Source organism: Astatotilapia calliptera, chromosome 20, assembly GCF_900246225.1.
Source record: "Astatotilapia calliptera chromosome 20, fAstCal1.2, whole genome shotgun sequence".
NCBI classification, from domain to species: domain Eukaryota; kingdom Metazoa; phylum Chordata; class Actinopteri; order Cichliformes; family Cichlidae; genus Astatotilapia; species Astatotilapia calliptera.
In genome coordinates, this window is record NC_039321.1 from 22,454,744 (window position 1) to 22,468,191 (window position 13,448).

The 13,448-nt window shown below is 45.6% G+C and overlaps 1 protein-coding gene across 6 annotated transcripts in view; it reads right to left on the reverse strand.

The window, feature by feature from the left end:
* The window catches only part of bsna (bassoon presynaptic cytomatrix protein a), a 132,769-nt gene that overhangs the window by 18,393 nt on the left and 100,928 nt on the right, over positions 1-13,448 (reverse strand). For 4 of the 6 annotated variants that reach the window (XM_026154693.1, XM_026154694.1, XM_026154696.1 and 1 more), the window contains exons 8-10: positions 5,203-7,696; positions 3,840-4,337; positions 2,158-2,504 (exon numbers count right to left, since the gene is read on the reverse strand). In XM_026154693.1, the coding sequence (XP_026010478.1) occupies positions 2,158-2,504; positions 3,840-4,337; positions 5,203-7,696 (3,339 nt within the window). Of the gene's footprint in view, positions 1-2,157; positions 2,505-3,839; positions 4,401-5,202; positions 7,697-13,448 lie in introns of all 6 variants that reach the window. The other 2 variants (XM_026154698.1, XM_026154697.1) reach the window with 2 other exon arrangements.

The following is a 13,448-nucleotide window of genomic DNA, read 5'->3' on the forward strand; positions in this document are numbered from 1 at the left end:
CCAGGATGGACTTTGGGAAGAAGGCAAACTGGTGGAGTAAGTGTAAAGCTTTGTGCAATGTTCTGCTAGGAAACTCTGGGACCTGCCATTCACCTGGATGTTATTCCCTGATGGCCGTGGCCTCTTTCAGCACGATATTGCACCGTGCCTCAAAGTAAAAATGGTTCAGGGATAGTTTGAAGACCACAAAAACGAGTTTGCGGTGTTGACTTGACCTCCAAATTCCCCAAATCTAAATCCAATCAAGCATCTGTGGGCTGTGCTAGACAAAACAAGTTCGATCCATGGAGGCCCCACCTCACAACTTACTGCACTTAAAGGATCTGTTGCTAACATCTTGGTGTCAGATACACACGCAACACACCTTCAGGAGTCCCTCGACAGGGTCAGGGCTGTTTAGGCAGCAAATGGGGAACCAACGCAACATTACAGAGGTGGTCATAATGTATGCCTGATCAGTGTGTTTGATACTTTTAAAACCCCTGGAAAGAATTACTACTAACTACCAAAGTAAAGTTTTATATAAAAATGCTTCATTTCATTTCTTTTCTTTTCATTTTTTTATCTTGAGTTCTGATGTTGCTGTCAATCAAATCCATATTTAATCCATTTATTCCCTTGGCACTCATCTATGTGACACAAAGTTGCCAGTACTGGAGCTGATAGGTTCAGTTGATTTATTTGAATCTGCTGTGTCATTGTGATCAGTTTGAAAGTTTCTGTGCTGTTGTGTCCCTCTCTCTCAAACCCCCACCCCGACACCCCACTGCTCTGCATTCAACATCTGAGAACTAAATGGACAATGGCCTCAGGAAAGATACACACCAGACCATTTCTGATATCCATCACAGTAACAGCTTGGATTATCTGAACACAGGAAATATGAACCAGTGTTTGGATCCCTGTCATTTTTATCTTTTATGATAGACTGGCTCCTCTGTTTTCTGTAAACTGTGTGTGTGCAATTTATTTAAAGCTTCTATTTAAAGCAATCCATAAATAAACCTGACTTCAAAGACAGTGAACTGTTATTTTTAATCCCAAAATATGCTGCATCATTTCCATTTCATTCTTTTTGCTGCTGCAGAACATAGGTGATGCATAATGGTGCACAATGCAGCATACAGAATTTCATTATTTACAGCCACTTAATCAATGCTTTTTAATTACATAATGGACCCAACATAAGAGTGCAAGTGAATGAGTTCACACGCTGAATAATTATCATACCGCAATTTTTTTTGTTTTGTTTATGGTTTCCTGTCAGAAGCATTTGCAAAACCCATCCCTGCATAATTTTACATCAGATTTTATGAACAATTTCACTTTTCATTTTTCCTGCTGACTTTATACTAATGTACCAAAATGAAAATCATGAACACCCTTCAGCTCTGAAAGCACATTATGAATGATTCTGGGGTAGTAATAACCGGCACGGTGATAGTGGCTTTGTGAGCTTGAAAGTCATTCATATATTTACTAAAGATTGAATGAAGAGAATCTCTGAACTATCTCAGGTTTTGGGTTAAATGTCAGAGTGAGATTTTTTTGCTTCAGCTAGAAAAATAGATTGACATGGATTTCTGATTATGGAGGAAATGCAGGGTGAGAATAGATTTTTGCAAAGAGACTTTATGAGTGAGAATTTCTTGAGCATCTAGCAGACAGTGAATCAGCTACGCTGAGTTATCAACTGCCTCTCTGTTAATCACAGTGTAAGATAAAACTTGCCAGCAGAGGCGAGGCAGAATTTCAATATACTATCTGAACTGGGAGGAGGACCAGCTCTTATCTCGGGGACTGTGGAGGGACAGTGGAGGATGGAGGAGTGCAAAGGAGACAAGTGGAGACAAGCTGAAAGTGAAAGGGCTGGAGGACTAAAACAAAATAAATTGTTACTGTGCAGTAGGATGGCATATGTAATGTGAATATTGAAAGATATTTTTGTAATGGTCATGAAATACTTCTTATGTTACTTCATAAAACCAAAAACATCCTTTTATGACATTTTCTTCAAAATGTCAAATACAAATGTGAATTGAACCATTTGAGTGCACTGAAAGATGCATATTTTTTATTTTTACCTCATACAGAATAGAAAACAAAACAAGCCTCAAATCCTTACTTAGAAGAGTCATCTTTTCTTTCTGGACTCACAATTGTGGATGTTGTAGTTCCTGTTGGACCTGTCTGCCTGGCTTGGCCCATGGGTCCACCTGCTGGTCCCATCTGCCCCGGTTTGGCCTGGCCCTGTCCCATTCCCATTCCCATTCCCATGCCCATGCCTTGTCCTTGGGCTTGGGGCTGCTGCTGGGAGCTGTTGGTTGTTGTGGCACCGGGCTGCCCTGGTCTGGTTGCTGAAGTCTGGGCTTGCTGCTGGAGTTGAGCCCTCTGTCCCGGAGCCCCATCTGTCTGGGAACCCGGGCCACCTTGCCGTCCTGATCCCGTAGGCCCACCAGCAGATCCCTGAGCCCTAGCAGAGCCACTGCCAGACCTTGAGGAGCCTGAGTGGAAAAAAAGGGTGTTTTTTTATAAACAGTTTGTGGCTATTGCTTGAAAATGGACTCTTCTTGCCAATAAAAAAACAGGACATTAATTCAGCACTGATTTTTTCTGCAGCTACTGCCTGAAGGCCTGTAACTGTTGTCAAAACTGAAGGAATGATTGGCAGCTGAAAGGATTCAGTCAACACATCTTTGACCTTTGCGTCATCTGTTTCTTGTCTTGTGCACACATTTCCAAGTCGGTTATGCAAGTTAGATGATTTCCGCTACCATCTTCCACAGAGAAAGTTATGCTTTTATAAAACCAAAACTACAATGTACTGATAAAAGAAGCGGCTTACTCTGGCTTTCTCTTATAAAGTACTTTCAGATTTTATTACAGTGTAATAGTAACTGACAGGAAACACAGGCATGAGATGATGACACACAACAATGTTGTGAGCATAGATGAAAGCAGTGATTTAATGACTGCAGTGCTAAGAAAACAGCCATGGTGCTGCCTGCAGATAGCACATTTCTTGGAAAACATGTGCCTGATATTATATAGTTAATTAGAAAATGTTGATCCCTGAGGGAATATATGAGTGTAAAAAAAGCATCAAACACAATCTGAACAACAGGGGTTATTAAATACTTCTACCTAAGACTTAAATGATTTAAAAAAGAACACGGTATTAACTCCAGTGCCTGCTGTAGTTTCATTTTTTAAGACACATTTATAAAAGTGACACAATCATGTGTTCAGTATTAAGGTTAAGCTCATGGATCAGCATTATTAGATCAGACACTAAAAACAAGAAACGAGCTTCATTAGTTAGGGATATATAATAGTGCAGGTGCTATTATGAAAAAGTTTTGAGATTTATGGCGAAAAGCAATATAAGTGTTTTTTTTTATTTTAAACTAAACTAACTGAAACATACTTCAGTCTAATCTATATCGCCCACATAAGCAGAATCCGAATGAGATCTAATGCTGTTGTTCTCAGGAAAAGGACTTTTAGTTGATGCATCTTTTACTGCTTCTTCATTGTCTTTCATTATAAAGACAATGACATTATAACGTAGTGTGTAATATAACATTCAATAATATATAATTGCTTTCAATTCTCAGATAAATGTGCAGTTAATTAGAAAATATAAATCAATTGAACAGTCAGTCCAATAATCACATAATCAATAACTTAGATAAACTCTTTCTAGTCTGTACAATATTTTGCAATATACTTAAGTCAACGGGTTTCGAATACACTGTAATTAACCTATACATTGAGGTATAAAGTACAAAGACTGCGCTCTAATCATGTTTGACAAGAGATTCAACATTCGTATGTACCTGGTGGCTGCCCCTGCATGTCCACTGGACCCTGGGACTTGCTACGTGAAGACCTGTGTGGGTCGCCCTGTCTGGAGGAACGCTGGCCATGATGATGCCCAGATGAGTCGCGGGAGTAGTCGGAAGAGTGGTACCCACCGGATCTTGAGTCAACACGTCTTCCTGTAGATGAAGATCTTCCTGAGGGATCATGGCGCATAGATGGGTCTTTGGGGTGCCCCTTAGAGGATCTTGAGGACCTAGGCTCATCTGAATGACGTGAGGAGGAAGAATGGCGGCTAGAACTGCCATGGTGTCTGTGGTCGCGAGATGATGAGTGTCGCCCTGTGTGGCCATACTCATCTTGGGGCCACAGGTCCTCCTCAGGAGGCTCATCATAATCATGGTAGGTGTGTTTGACACTGTGCCGGCTCCTCCCAGAGTGGCTGCTACCGTAGTGACGAGAACTGGAGCGTGGCTTCTCAAACCAGTCGGTTTCTTCTTGGCCCAGATGGTAGGCTTTGGAAACCGAGAGCAGATCACAGTCAATCTCCATGTCGTTCGGAGACAGCGGCATGCAGGCTGAAAGAAGGAAGAAGGCAGGAGGAAGACCAACCGCATGCAAAAGAAAAGAGTGGGTAGGGGTAGACACAGAAAGAAGGGCAGAAAAATAAAAATAAAAGTTTTACATCCATGCACTTAACACTTAAAACATGTAAACTTCACACAATACAAGACAATATTACCAGAATAAAACAAACACTGCAAAACTGTCTGCTTTGGCTGCTGTTTTTGTGTTCATTTCAAATTAAAAGCCAGTGACAGAGGAGGACAGATATCCTGCACTAAGACACTGTATAACTGCTCTGGCAAGACAAAGCAGGTATATAAAACAGTCAACCTCTATTTAATTGCTGATTTGAGACAATAACACCTCTTTGACGGAATAAATATCAAACCTATAGGGGGGGACTGTTTTGCAGTGTAGATCCAAACACATGTAAAAACATAAGTAAAGATAAAAACCTGTAAAGAAAAAATGCATTTGTGTCGTGCAAAGACCTTTCAAGTGAATCAGAGTGTAGCGAATGACGAAAACGACCACGCCGAAGAACCATGCGAGTTTGGAACAGACAGACGACTGGACGGACAGGCGGAAGGACGGACAGGCAGGCAGACAGACAGATAGCAGTCCACTGATACGAGAGCTCCGAGTGACTCTCAGGATGACGAAAACATTAGCATGCAACAGCTATATCTGTCTCTTTTTTACTTTCTTTTTCTTTGCTAAGTCTAGCCTTTGGGTGGGTGGGGGACGTTTAGATAAACGTTGGGAGCAGTAGAAGGTAGTGAGACTGTGTGGGATTTCATCTCCCACAATTACCTTCGCTGTCTGACACAGCGCAATGATAATCGTCTATAAAGTATGTATCATCCGATTTGTAGACGTGTGTCCGGGGAAGGTCCCTTATGTGGTCTTGAACATCTGGCAGCGAGTGACTGGAACCATAATGGCCATAATAGTATTTACATCTACCGCTGTGACTGTCATACGGGTCGGGACCTAAACTTGACGATCGCCCAGAACCCATGAACCTCCCCAAAGGACTCAGGGGACTCTCCTCTTCAGAGTATTGTCGGGTTGGATGGCGCCCCCTGTAGCCAGATCGATAGGAGCGGTCGTCCCTCTCATAGGATCGGCTGCGATACCCGGAGTAGTCCCTGGCTGAGATCTTGTCCATGCCGTAGCCAGTGGAGCGGGAACGGCCAGTGGAGGTGTAGTAAATTCGATCGTCCTCATCCACCGTCATACTATAGTATCGACTACCATGAGTGGTGCCACTGCCACTGTCGTAAGCACTCCTCTTAAAACCGTAATCCTCGATCAGCTGGCGTCCTCGAATGTGAGAGGAGGGGTAAGCCGCACCTGTCACTGAGGAATAGGAGGCCAGGTCTGCCTCCACATCCCGTGCCTCCTCAATCGGGGAAAACTTGGAGATTTTTTGCTCCATACTCCCCAGCTTCCTGTGCTTGCTGCGCTTGGATGACATGACAGCAGGAGCCAGAAGGGTTCTGGAGGACGGTGAAGGTTTCTGTACCCCAGAGCGGATGCTGCCATGTTTGTAGTCGAAGTCATAGAAATAGGGGGATCCCCCACCCATGCTAGCGCTGCTGCTGCCCCCTAGAGGTCCGTGCCTGTAGCTGCTCTTACCCCTGCCATGGTGGTCGTACAGCTCTTCCTGCATCGCTGCTTCCTCCTCGGGTGCCCTGCCATAAGAGGAGCTGCCAGTTCCCCCACGCGTCGTGCCAGTGGTGCTGCTGTGGCTGTGGATGTCGCCCGGGTAACGCCCACTGCCGCCATGATGCATCATGTCCCCTGTCATCGTGCCCAGCCCATCTTTTGCCGTCAGCTCGCTAACATCATCTATCATCATGTAGTTCCTCGGAATGTTTTGCTCTAAACCAGGAGCCCCATACATCCCATCTGCTGTGCTGTAGGTGGAAGGACTGTCTACAGAGTGCCCGTAGGCATTGGACACAGTGGAAGTATACTGTCCATATGAGCTGGCTGTGGTGGTGGTGTAGCCATAAGTATTAGCAGTAGTTGTGGTATACTGGCCATATGAACTTGTGGTAGTGGAAGTATATTGGCCATATGTACTGGGGGGCATTGTTGAGTACCCACCGTAGCTGCTGGACACCGGTGCTGACCCATAGGGCCCATACGAGCTTGCCATTGTTGTTGCTGCAGTGTACTGAGCATAGGATGGGGCTCCACTGGAATAGGTAGCATCCTGAGCAGTAGTGGTAACCACAACAGTAGGGTTGCTAATAGTCTCATAGTTGGTGGGCATCTTGTGCTCTAGATCGGCCAATGAAGTCTGCCTCGGTCTTCCTGGATGAACTGTGAGGATATCAACTTGGGGCTGACCAGGGTATGGTGTGGTCTGGCTGGGGTAGGAGGACACAGCGCTGGGATAGGGTGAGCTGTGGGTGGGGTATGGTGGCTGACCGGGTGGTGCTGGCCCAAAACCTGTATGCCCTGGCTGAGGCTGAGGCTGAGGTGCAGCTGGTAACCCCATGTCTGTCTGGGGGTATGGGGGCTGAGTTTGGGGGTAGGTGTGAGAAGGATATGAGGTTTGAGGTTGATAGGTAGGTCCAGGAGGGGGAGCATGGGTTTGAAGGGGAGTGGGTTGTGGCAGTGCCTGTGACTGTGACACTGTTGGGTAGGGAGGCTGGTTGAATGTTGCAGACTGGTATGGTACACTTGGTTGCTGAGATGGAGCTGCTGGTTGGCTTTGGGGGTACTGACAAGAAAGGAAGGACGAGGTGGGTGGGTATTGGGCTGCGGTGTTGAGGTCACTGGTGAACTGGCTGAGAGGGGCGGTGCTTGGTCTGGTTGTTAGTAGCCCATTACTCTCATGTGACGCAGCTGCAGCTGCTAAACGTAAGTTATTCAACTCACTATCAGACATATAGTCCCTGGTGTCCCCCATACACCTCAGGTAGGCAATATCCCTTCTCTCCCTCTCCTTGACCAATGTCTCCTTCCTTTGGTGGATCCCCAGCTCAAGGTATCTCAGCTTAGCATCAATTTCTTTCTCTTCTTCCTCTAGTTCAGCTTGCTGCTTTCTCAGCTTGGTTGACTCTTGCTCCACGGCCTTGAGCTCATGGGTGAGGTCTTTGAGGAGGCTGGCTTTCGCAGCCAGGCCAGACCTGGAGCTGGGCTTGAGGCTGGGCACGGAGGGCAGGTAGACCTGTTGGAGGGCTGGTGTCATCATGGGCAGGTGAGCTGATGTAACAGTCTCGTCTGGAGGAGGGCTAGGCAGGGTTCGCTTGACCTTGCGGAGCAGTGAGCTCTGCTGTAGGGCTGCCAGCTGGAGAGAGAGAGACAGAAGAGAGAGAAAGAAAGAAAGAGAGACGGGGGAAGGAGTGGAAGAGGAGAAGAATATGGGGGGGGGGGGATTGGTGATGTAAAACATCAGATGTGGGGAATGAGGAGATCAGTGTGATAACAGTGGTTAGGAAGATCAATGGAATAGGAATGGGGGATGGAGAAATGGGAGGTGCGTGTGTGTTGGGGGGGTAAGTGAGAATTTGAGATGAACATGGCGAGGTATGGATAATGGGGAAAATCAATAGCAAAGATAGATGAAAAAACAGGTGAAGCAATTAAGCAGAGCAGATGAGTGAGATGTAAAAAGGGTTGAGGAAACAAATAAGGTAAAATAAAATAAAATAAAATAAGAAAAATAAATTAATGTACAGGGTTATAGGTAAAGGGAGAGAGTTGGCGGGAGAGATGACATGCACAAAATATGAGTAGAAGAGGAGGAAGGGAGGAAGAAAAACTCAAAAAGAGAAAAAAAGGGGTCAAAGAACAGAAGAAACAAGGAAAGGACGCAACAACAGGGCCATATAAGGGAGACAAAGGAAACACACATAGACAAAAGGACAAAGACAACAGGAAACAAGAGTGGAGTTTGTGTTAGCAGACATACAAAAACAGTGAAATGAGTGGCAACTGTGATAGAGTATTCCATTAATTTAATAGCTACTAATGCAATGAATTTCTCTTTCTTTTTTTGTTTTTACAGTTTTGAGTTGATATTTTCAGAATTTTGGGATTTATACCTTTATCTTAATATTTTCTTAATAATTTTTTAATTCTTATAAAATAATTAGTAATGATGAGGCCAGTAAACAACCTAAGTTTAATTAAAGGTTGTGGAGACAGCATGTAGTTTTGTTATGCTAAAATCTATATTCTTACTTAGAATGCACCATGGAATAACAAAAAACCCCAACATAATAGGCATATGAAGTACAGTATAATGAAGCAAATGAATATACTGGAAGATATAGTTGGATTTAAAGGCTGGCTAAATGAACCACCATGGCTTTTACAATTTTCCACTGTAAAATCTACTAAAAATAGAGAATAAAAATTAGGATTATCATTGATTTTTGATTTAGCTGTAAATTTTGACTGCTTAATATTGAATTAATAAAATGCTGAATTTGTGTGGGCTTCCCTGTCAAAACCAGTCAATGATGTGACCATCAAAATAATCTGTGTTTATCTTTGTCTTTATACTGTGTGTAAATAATATATCATCCCATTTGTTCCTACCAAACATATATTGAAATTGTAAATAGATCATAGTGTGTTGTGTGTTATTTTTCATTTCAGTCTGTGTGTAGGCGGAAGCATAAAGAGAAATCCCCTCTGGGACCTATTATTTTCACAATCCTAACATGGAGGCAGTGAAAAATACACTATGAAACACTTTTCAAAGGGTCAGAAGAATACAATGATATATATATATATATATATATATATATATATATATATATATATATATATATATATATATATATATTTGAACATATTTCATCCAACCACAGCTTCTGGCACACATGACGACTGATTTCAGCACGATGACACACGGCACACACCTGACCTTCATTTGAAGCAGGCCACACTGAACCTGTGGCAGGACACTTTTATTCTTACCTTTCAAATTAATTACCTATCCGAGAGGGTGAAACCCGACAGCATGATTTATGAAACGCTAATATAAAAGAAATAATGAATGCCTATATATATAGCTGGATAGCGTAGTGGTTAAACTACACGCCTTTGGAACAGAGGATCGCAAGTTCGATTCCTGCCTGGGGCGTCTGTATCCAGTAAGGGTCCTAAGGCTAGACCCCCTATGCTAAGCAAGCCTACCGCAGACATGAGCGAGACAGATAAATATGAAGGCATGCCGGCTCGGACGTCGCCCGGATCAACAAGGTCCGCGTCAGGTGTTGAGGAACCAGGGCACCCTGACGAAAAGTGGGCTACTGGAACAAGAAGGCATCGGTGGGCAAGGGACGAAAACAGGGCGTTGTTGGAATGCTACTACGCAAGTAACCCCGGCGGAAGGGGCTACATGAATAGGATGAGGGACCTATGGATTCTTCGATACCCAACATCCACAATGACGGCGAAACAACTAGTAGCTCAGTGTTCCAACATTCGAAAGAAGGGACTGTTCTCACAGCTAGAGATTGACGAGGTACAACACAAATGCTACGGCAAGGAGGAGTCAGGACGCCAGGTCAGGGGGGAGATATCATCACCCCCACCCGAGATTGGGTACATAGCCCCAAGTGCGATAGGAGAAGGATCGTTGAGTGCGAGAGGAACTGACCTGAAAAATAGGATCATGGCCAAGCTTGAAACCTGGATCCCCCGTAGCCGATTACCAAGATTACGTGAAGTACCCTCAGAAGGTCTGCTAGATGATGTTAATGCAGCACTACGGGCAATACCTACAACCACGATTACCGACACTAACAAGCTGATCTACAATACGGCAGCAGTGATCAGTGAGATGCTTGGCTACAAGTTGAACAGCCACAAGGGGCAGTACCCTCCATGGAGAAGGAGGCTAGAGGGCAAGATCAAAGTAGCACGGAGGGAGGTTAGCCAACTAACGGAGTTGCAGAAAGGTGCGACAAAGAAGGTGCCTAAGAAATACAGCAAGTTGTCCATACCTGAGGCCTTGGAAACTGCCAAGCAAAGACTCACAGCCTTGGCCAGCCGCTTGAGGAGGTACACCAGAGAGATAGAAGGCAGGAGAATAAACCAGCTGTTCTCCACAGAACCAGCAAAAGTGTACTCTCAGTGGCAAGGGAACAATAAGAGAACAGCACCACCAAGGCTGGAGACGGAGCAATACTGGAAGAGCATATGGGAGAAGGATGCAACCCATAACGGCAATGCTCAGTGGCTAGAGGCTCTGAGGGCAGACCACAGCGACCTCCCTGAACAGGGTCCAGTAACCATCACAGTGGCAGATATCCAAGAAAGGGTCTCCAGTATGAAGAGTTGGACAGCACCAGGGCCCGACATGGTTCACGCCTACTGGCTGAAGAAGCTGACTGCACTCCACGAGCGTCTGGCAGCACAAATGAACCAGCTGCTAGTTAACGAAAGACACCCGGAATGGCTAACTGAAGGCCGGACGGTCCTGATCCCCAAGGACCCCAAGAAGGGACCGGTCCCCTCCAACTACCGACCAATAACCTGCCTCAGTACTACATGGAAGCTCCTGTCAGGCATCATATCGGCTAAGATGAACAGGCACATGGGTCAATACATGAGCGGGACACAGAAAGGAATTGGCAAGAATACCAGAGGTGCAAAACACCAGCTACTGGTAGACAGAACAATCAGCCGAGACTGCAAGACCAGACTGACCAACCTGTGCACTGCCTGGATTGATTACAAGAAGGCCTATGACTCAATGCCCCACAGCTGGATACTGGAATGCCTAGAATTGTACAAGATCAATGGGACCCTAAGAGCCTTCATCAGGAACTCAATGGGGATGTGGCGTACAACACTAGAGGCCAACTCCAAGCCCATAGCACAAGTTACCATCAAGTGCGGGATCTACCAAGGAGATGCTCTGTCCCCACTGCTGTTCTGCATAGGCCTGAACCCCCTCAGTGAGATCATTAACAAGACTGGCTACGGATACCGACTACGGAACGGAGCAGTTGTCAGCCACCTCCTGTACATGGATGACATCAAGCTGTATGCCAAGAGTGAACGAGACATCGATTCACTGATCCACACTACCAGGCTATACAGCAATGACATTGGAATGTCGTTCGGACTGGAGAAGTGTAGTCGGATGGTAACAAAGAGAGGGAAGGTAGTCAGAACTGAGGGGATTGAACTACCAGAAGGCAACATTGCAGACATAGAGGACAGTTACAAGTACCTGGGGATCCCGCAGGCAAATGGGAACCATGAAGAGGCCGCTAGAAAGGCTGCAACCACCAAGTACCTGCAGAGGGTCAGGCAAGTCCTGAGGAGTCAGCTGAATGGTAAGAACAAGATCCGGGCCATCAACACATACGCCCTGCCCGTGATCAGGTACCCTGCTGGGGTAATAAGCTGGCCAAAGGAGGAGATAGAAGCCACTGACATAAAGACAAGAAAGCTCCTGACCATGCATGGAGGGTTTCACCCCAAGTCCAGCACCCTGAGGCTGTACGCTAAGCGGAAGGAAGGGGGCCGGGGACTGGTGAGTGTCAGCACCACAGTCCAGGATGAGACAAGGAACATCCAAGAATACATTGGGAAGATGGCCCCAACTGACCGAGTGCTCAGTGAATACCTCAGGCAGCAGAAACCCAAGAAAGAGGAGGGAGACGAGGAACCATCATGGAAGGACAGGCCCCTGCACGGTATGTACCACCGGCAGATAGAGGAGGTGGCTGATATCCAGAAATCCTACCAGTGGCTGGACAAAGCTGGACTGAAAGACAGCACAGAGGCACAAATCATGGCAGCACAAGAACAAGCTCTGAGTACAAGATCCATAGAGGCTGGGGTCTATCACACCAGGCAAGACCCCAGGTGCAGGCTGTGTAAAGATGCCCCAGAGACTATCCAGCACATAACAGCAGGGTGCAAGATGCTAGCAGGCAAGGCATACATGGAACGCCATAACCAAGTGGCCGGCATAGTGTACAGGAACATCTGTGCCGAGTATAACCTAGAAGTCCCGAGGTCAAAATGGGAGATGCCCCCAAGGGTGGTGGAGAATGACCGAGCTAAGATCCTGTGGGACTTCCAGATACAGACGGACAAAATGGTGGTGGCTAACCAACCGGACATAGTGGTGGTAGACAAACAGAAGAAGACGGCCGTAGTGATCGATGTAGCGGTTCCGAATGACAGCAATATCAGGAAGAAGGAACACGAGAAGCTGGAGAAATACCAAGGGCTCAGAGAAGAGCTCGAGAGGATGTGGAGGGTGAAGGTAACGGTGGTCCCCGTGGTAATCGGAGCACTAGGTGCAGTGACTCCCAAGCTAGGCGAGTGGCTCCAGCAGATCCCGGGAAAAACATCGGAGATCTCTGTCCAGAAGAGCGCAGTCCTGGGAACAGCTAAGATACTGCGCAGGACCCTCAAGCTCCCAGGCCTCTGGTAGAGGACCCGAGCTTGAAGGATAAACCGCCCGCAGGGGCGTGCTGGGTGTTTTTTTTTTTTTTTTTATATATATATACATACATACATATATATATATATGTAAATAGGTACAGTTGGGGTCAGAATGACATTTTAGAGGATGAATGTCATTTTGGATTTTCTCTTTCTACAAAAGATCTAGACAAAGACCCAAACTTCACCCTGAAAATGAAAGGAAATATCGCTATGAACTGAGAGAGTGCTTACTGCGAAAGAAAATATCCCTGCTTCAAAATCTTAGCCTTCAAACAAGACTGAAACTTCCAAATCCTTTCTGGAGAAAAGCTTTAGGGTGAGTCGAGACAAAGATTGAGCTGTTTGGCCGCAATCGCTACAGGTTTGTTTGGGCGAGTAAAATTCAGGAGTTCCGATCTAGGAAAACAGTGCCGACTGCAAAGCATGGTGGTGGTAGCATCATGTTTTGGGGCTGTTTTGCTGCCAGTTGTGCTGGTACATTGCATAAAGTGGATGGAATAATGAAGAAGGAGGACTACCTCCAAACTCTTCAACTTCACCAATGGTTCAATGGTTGATTAACATTAAGCTTCTGGTATGTCCTATGTCTGAAAATTTTTGGACTATGCTTCGAA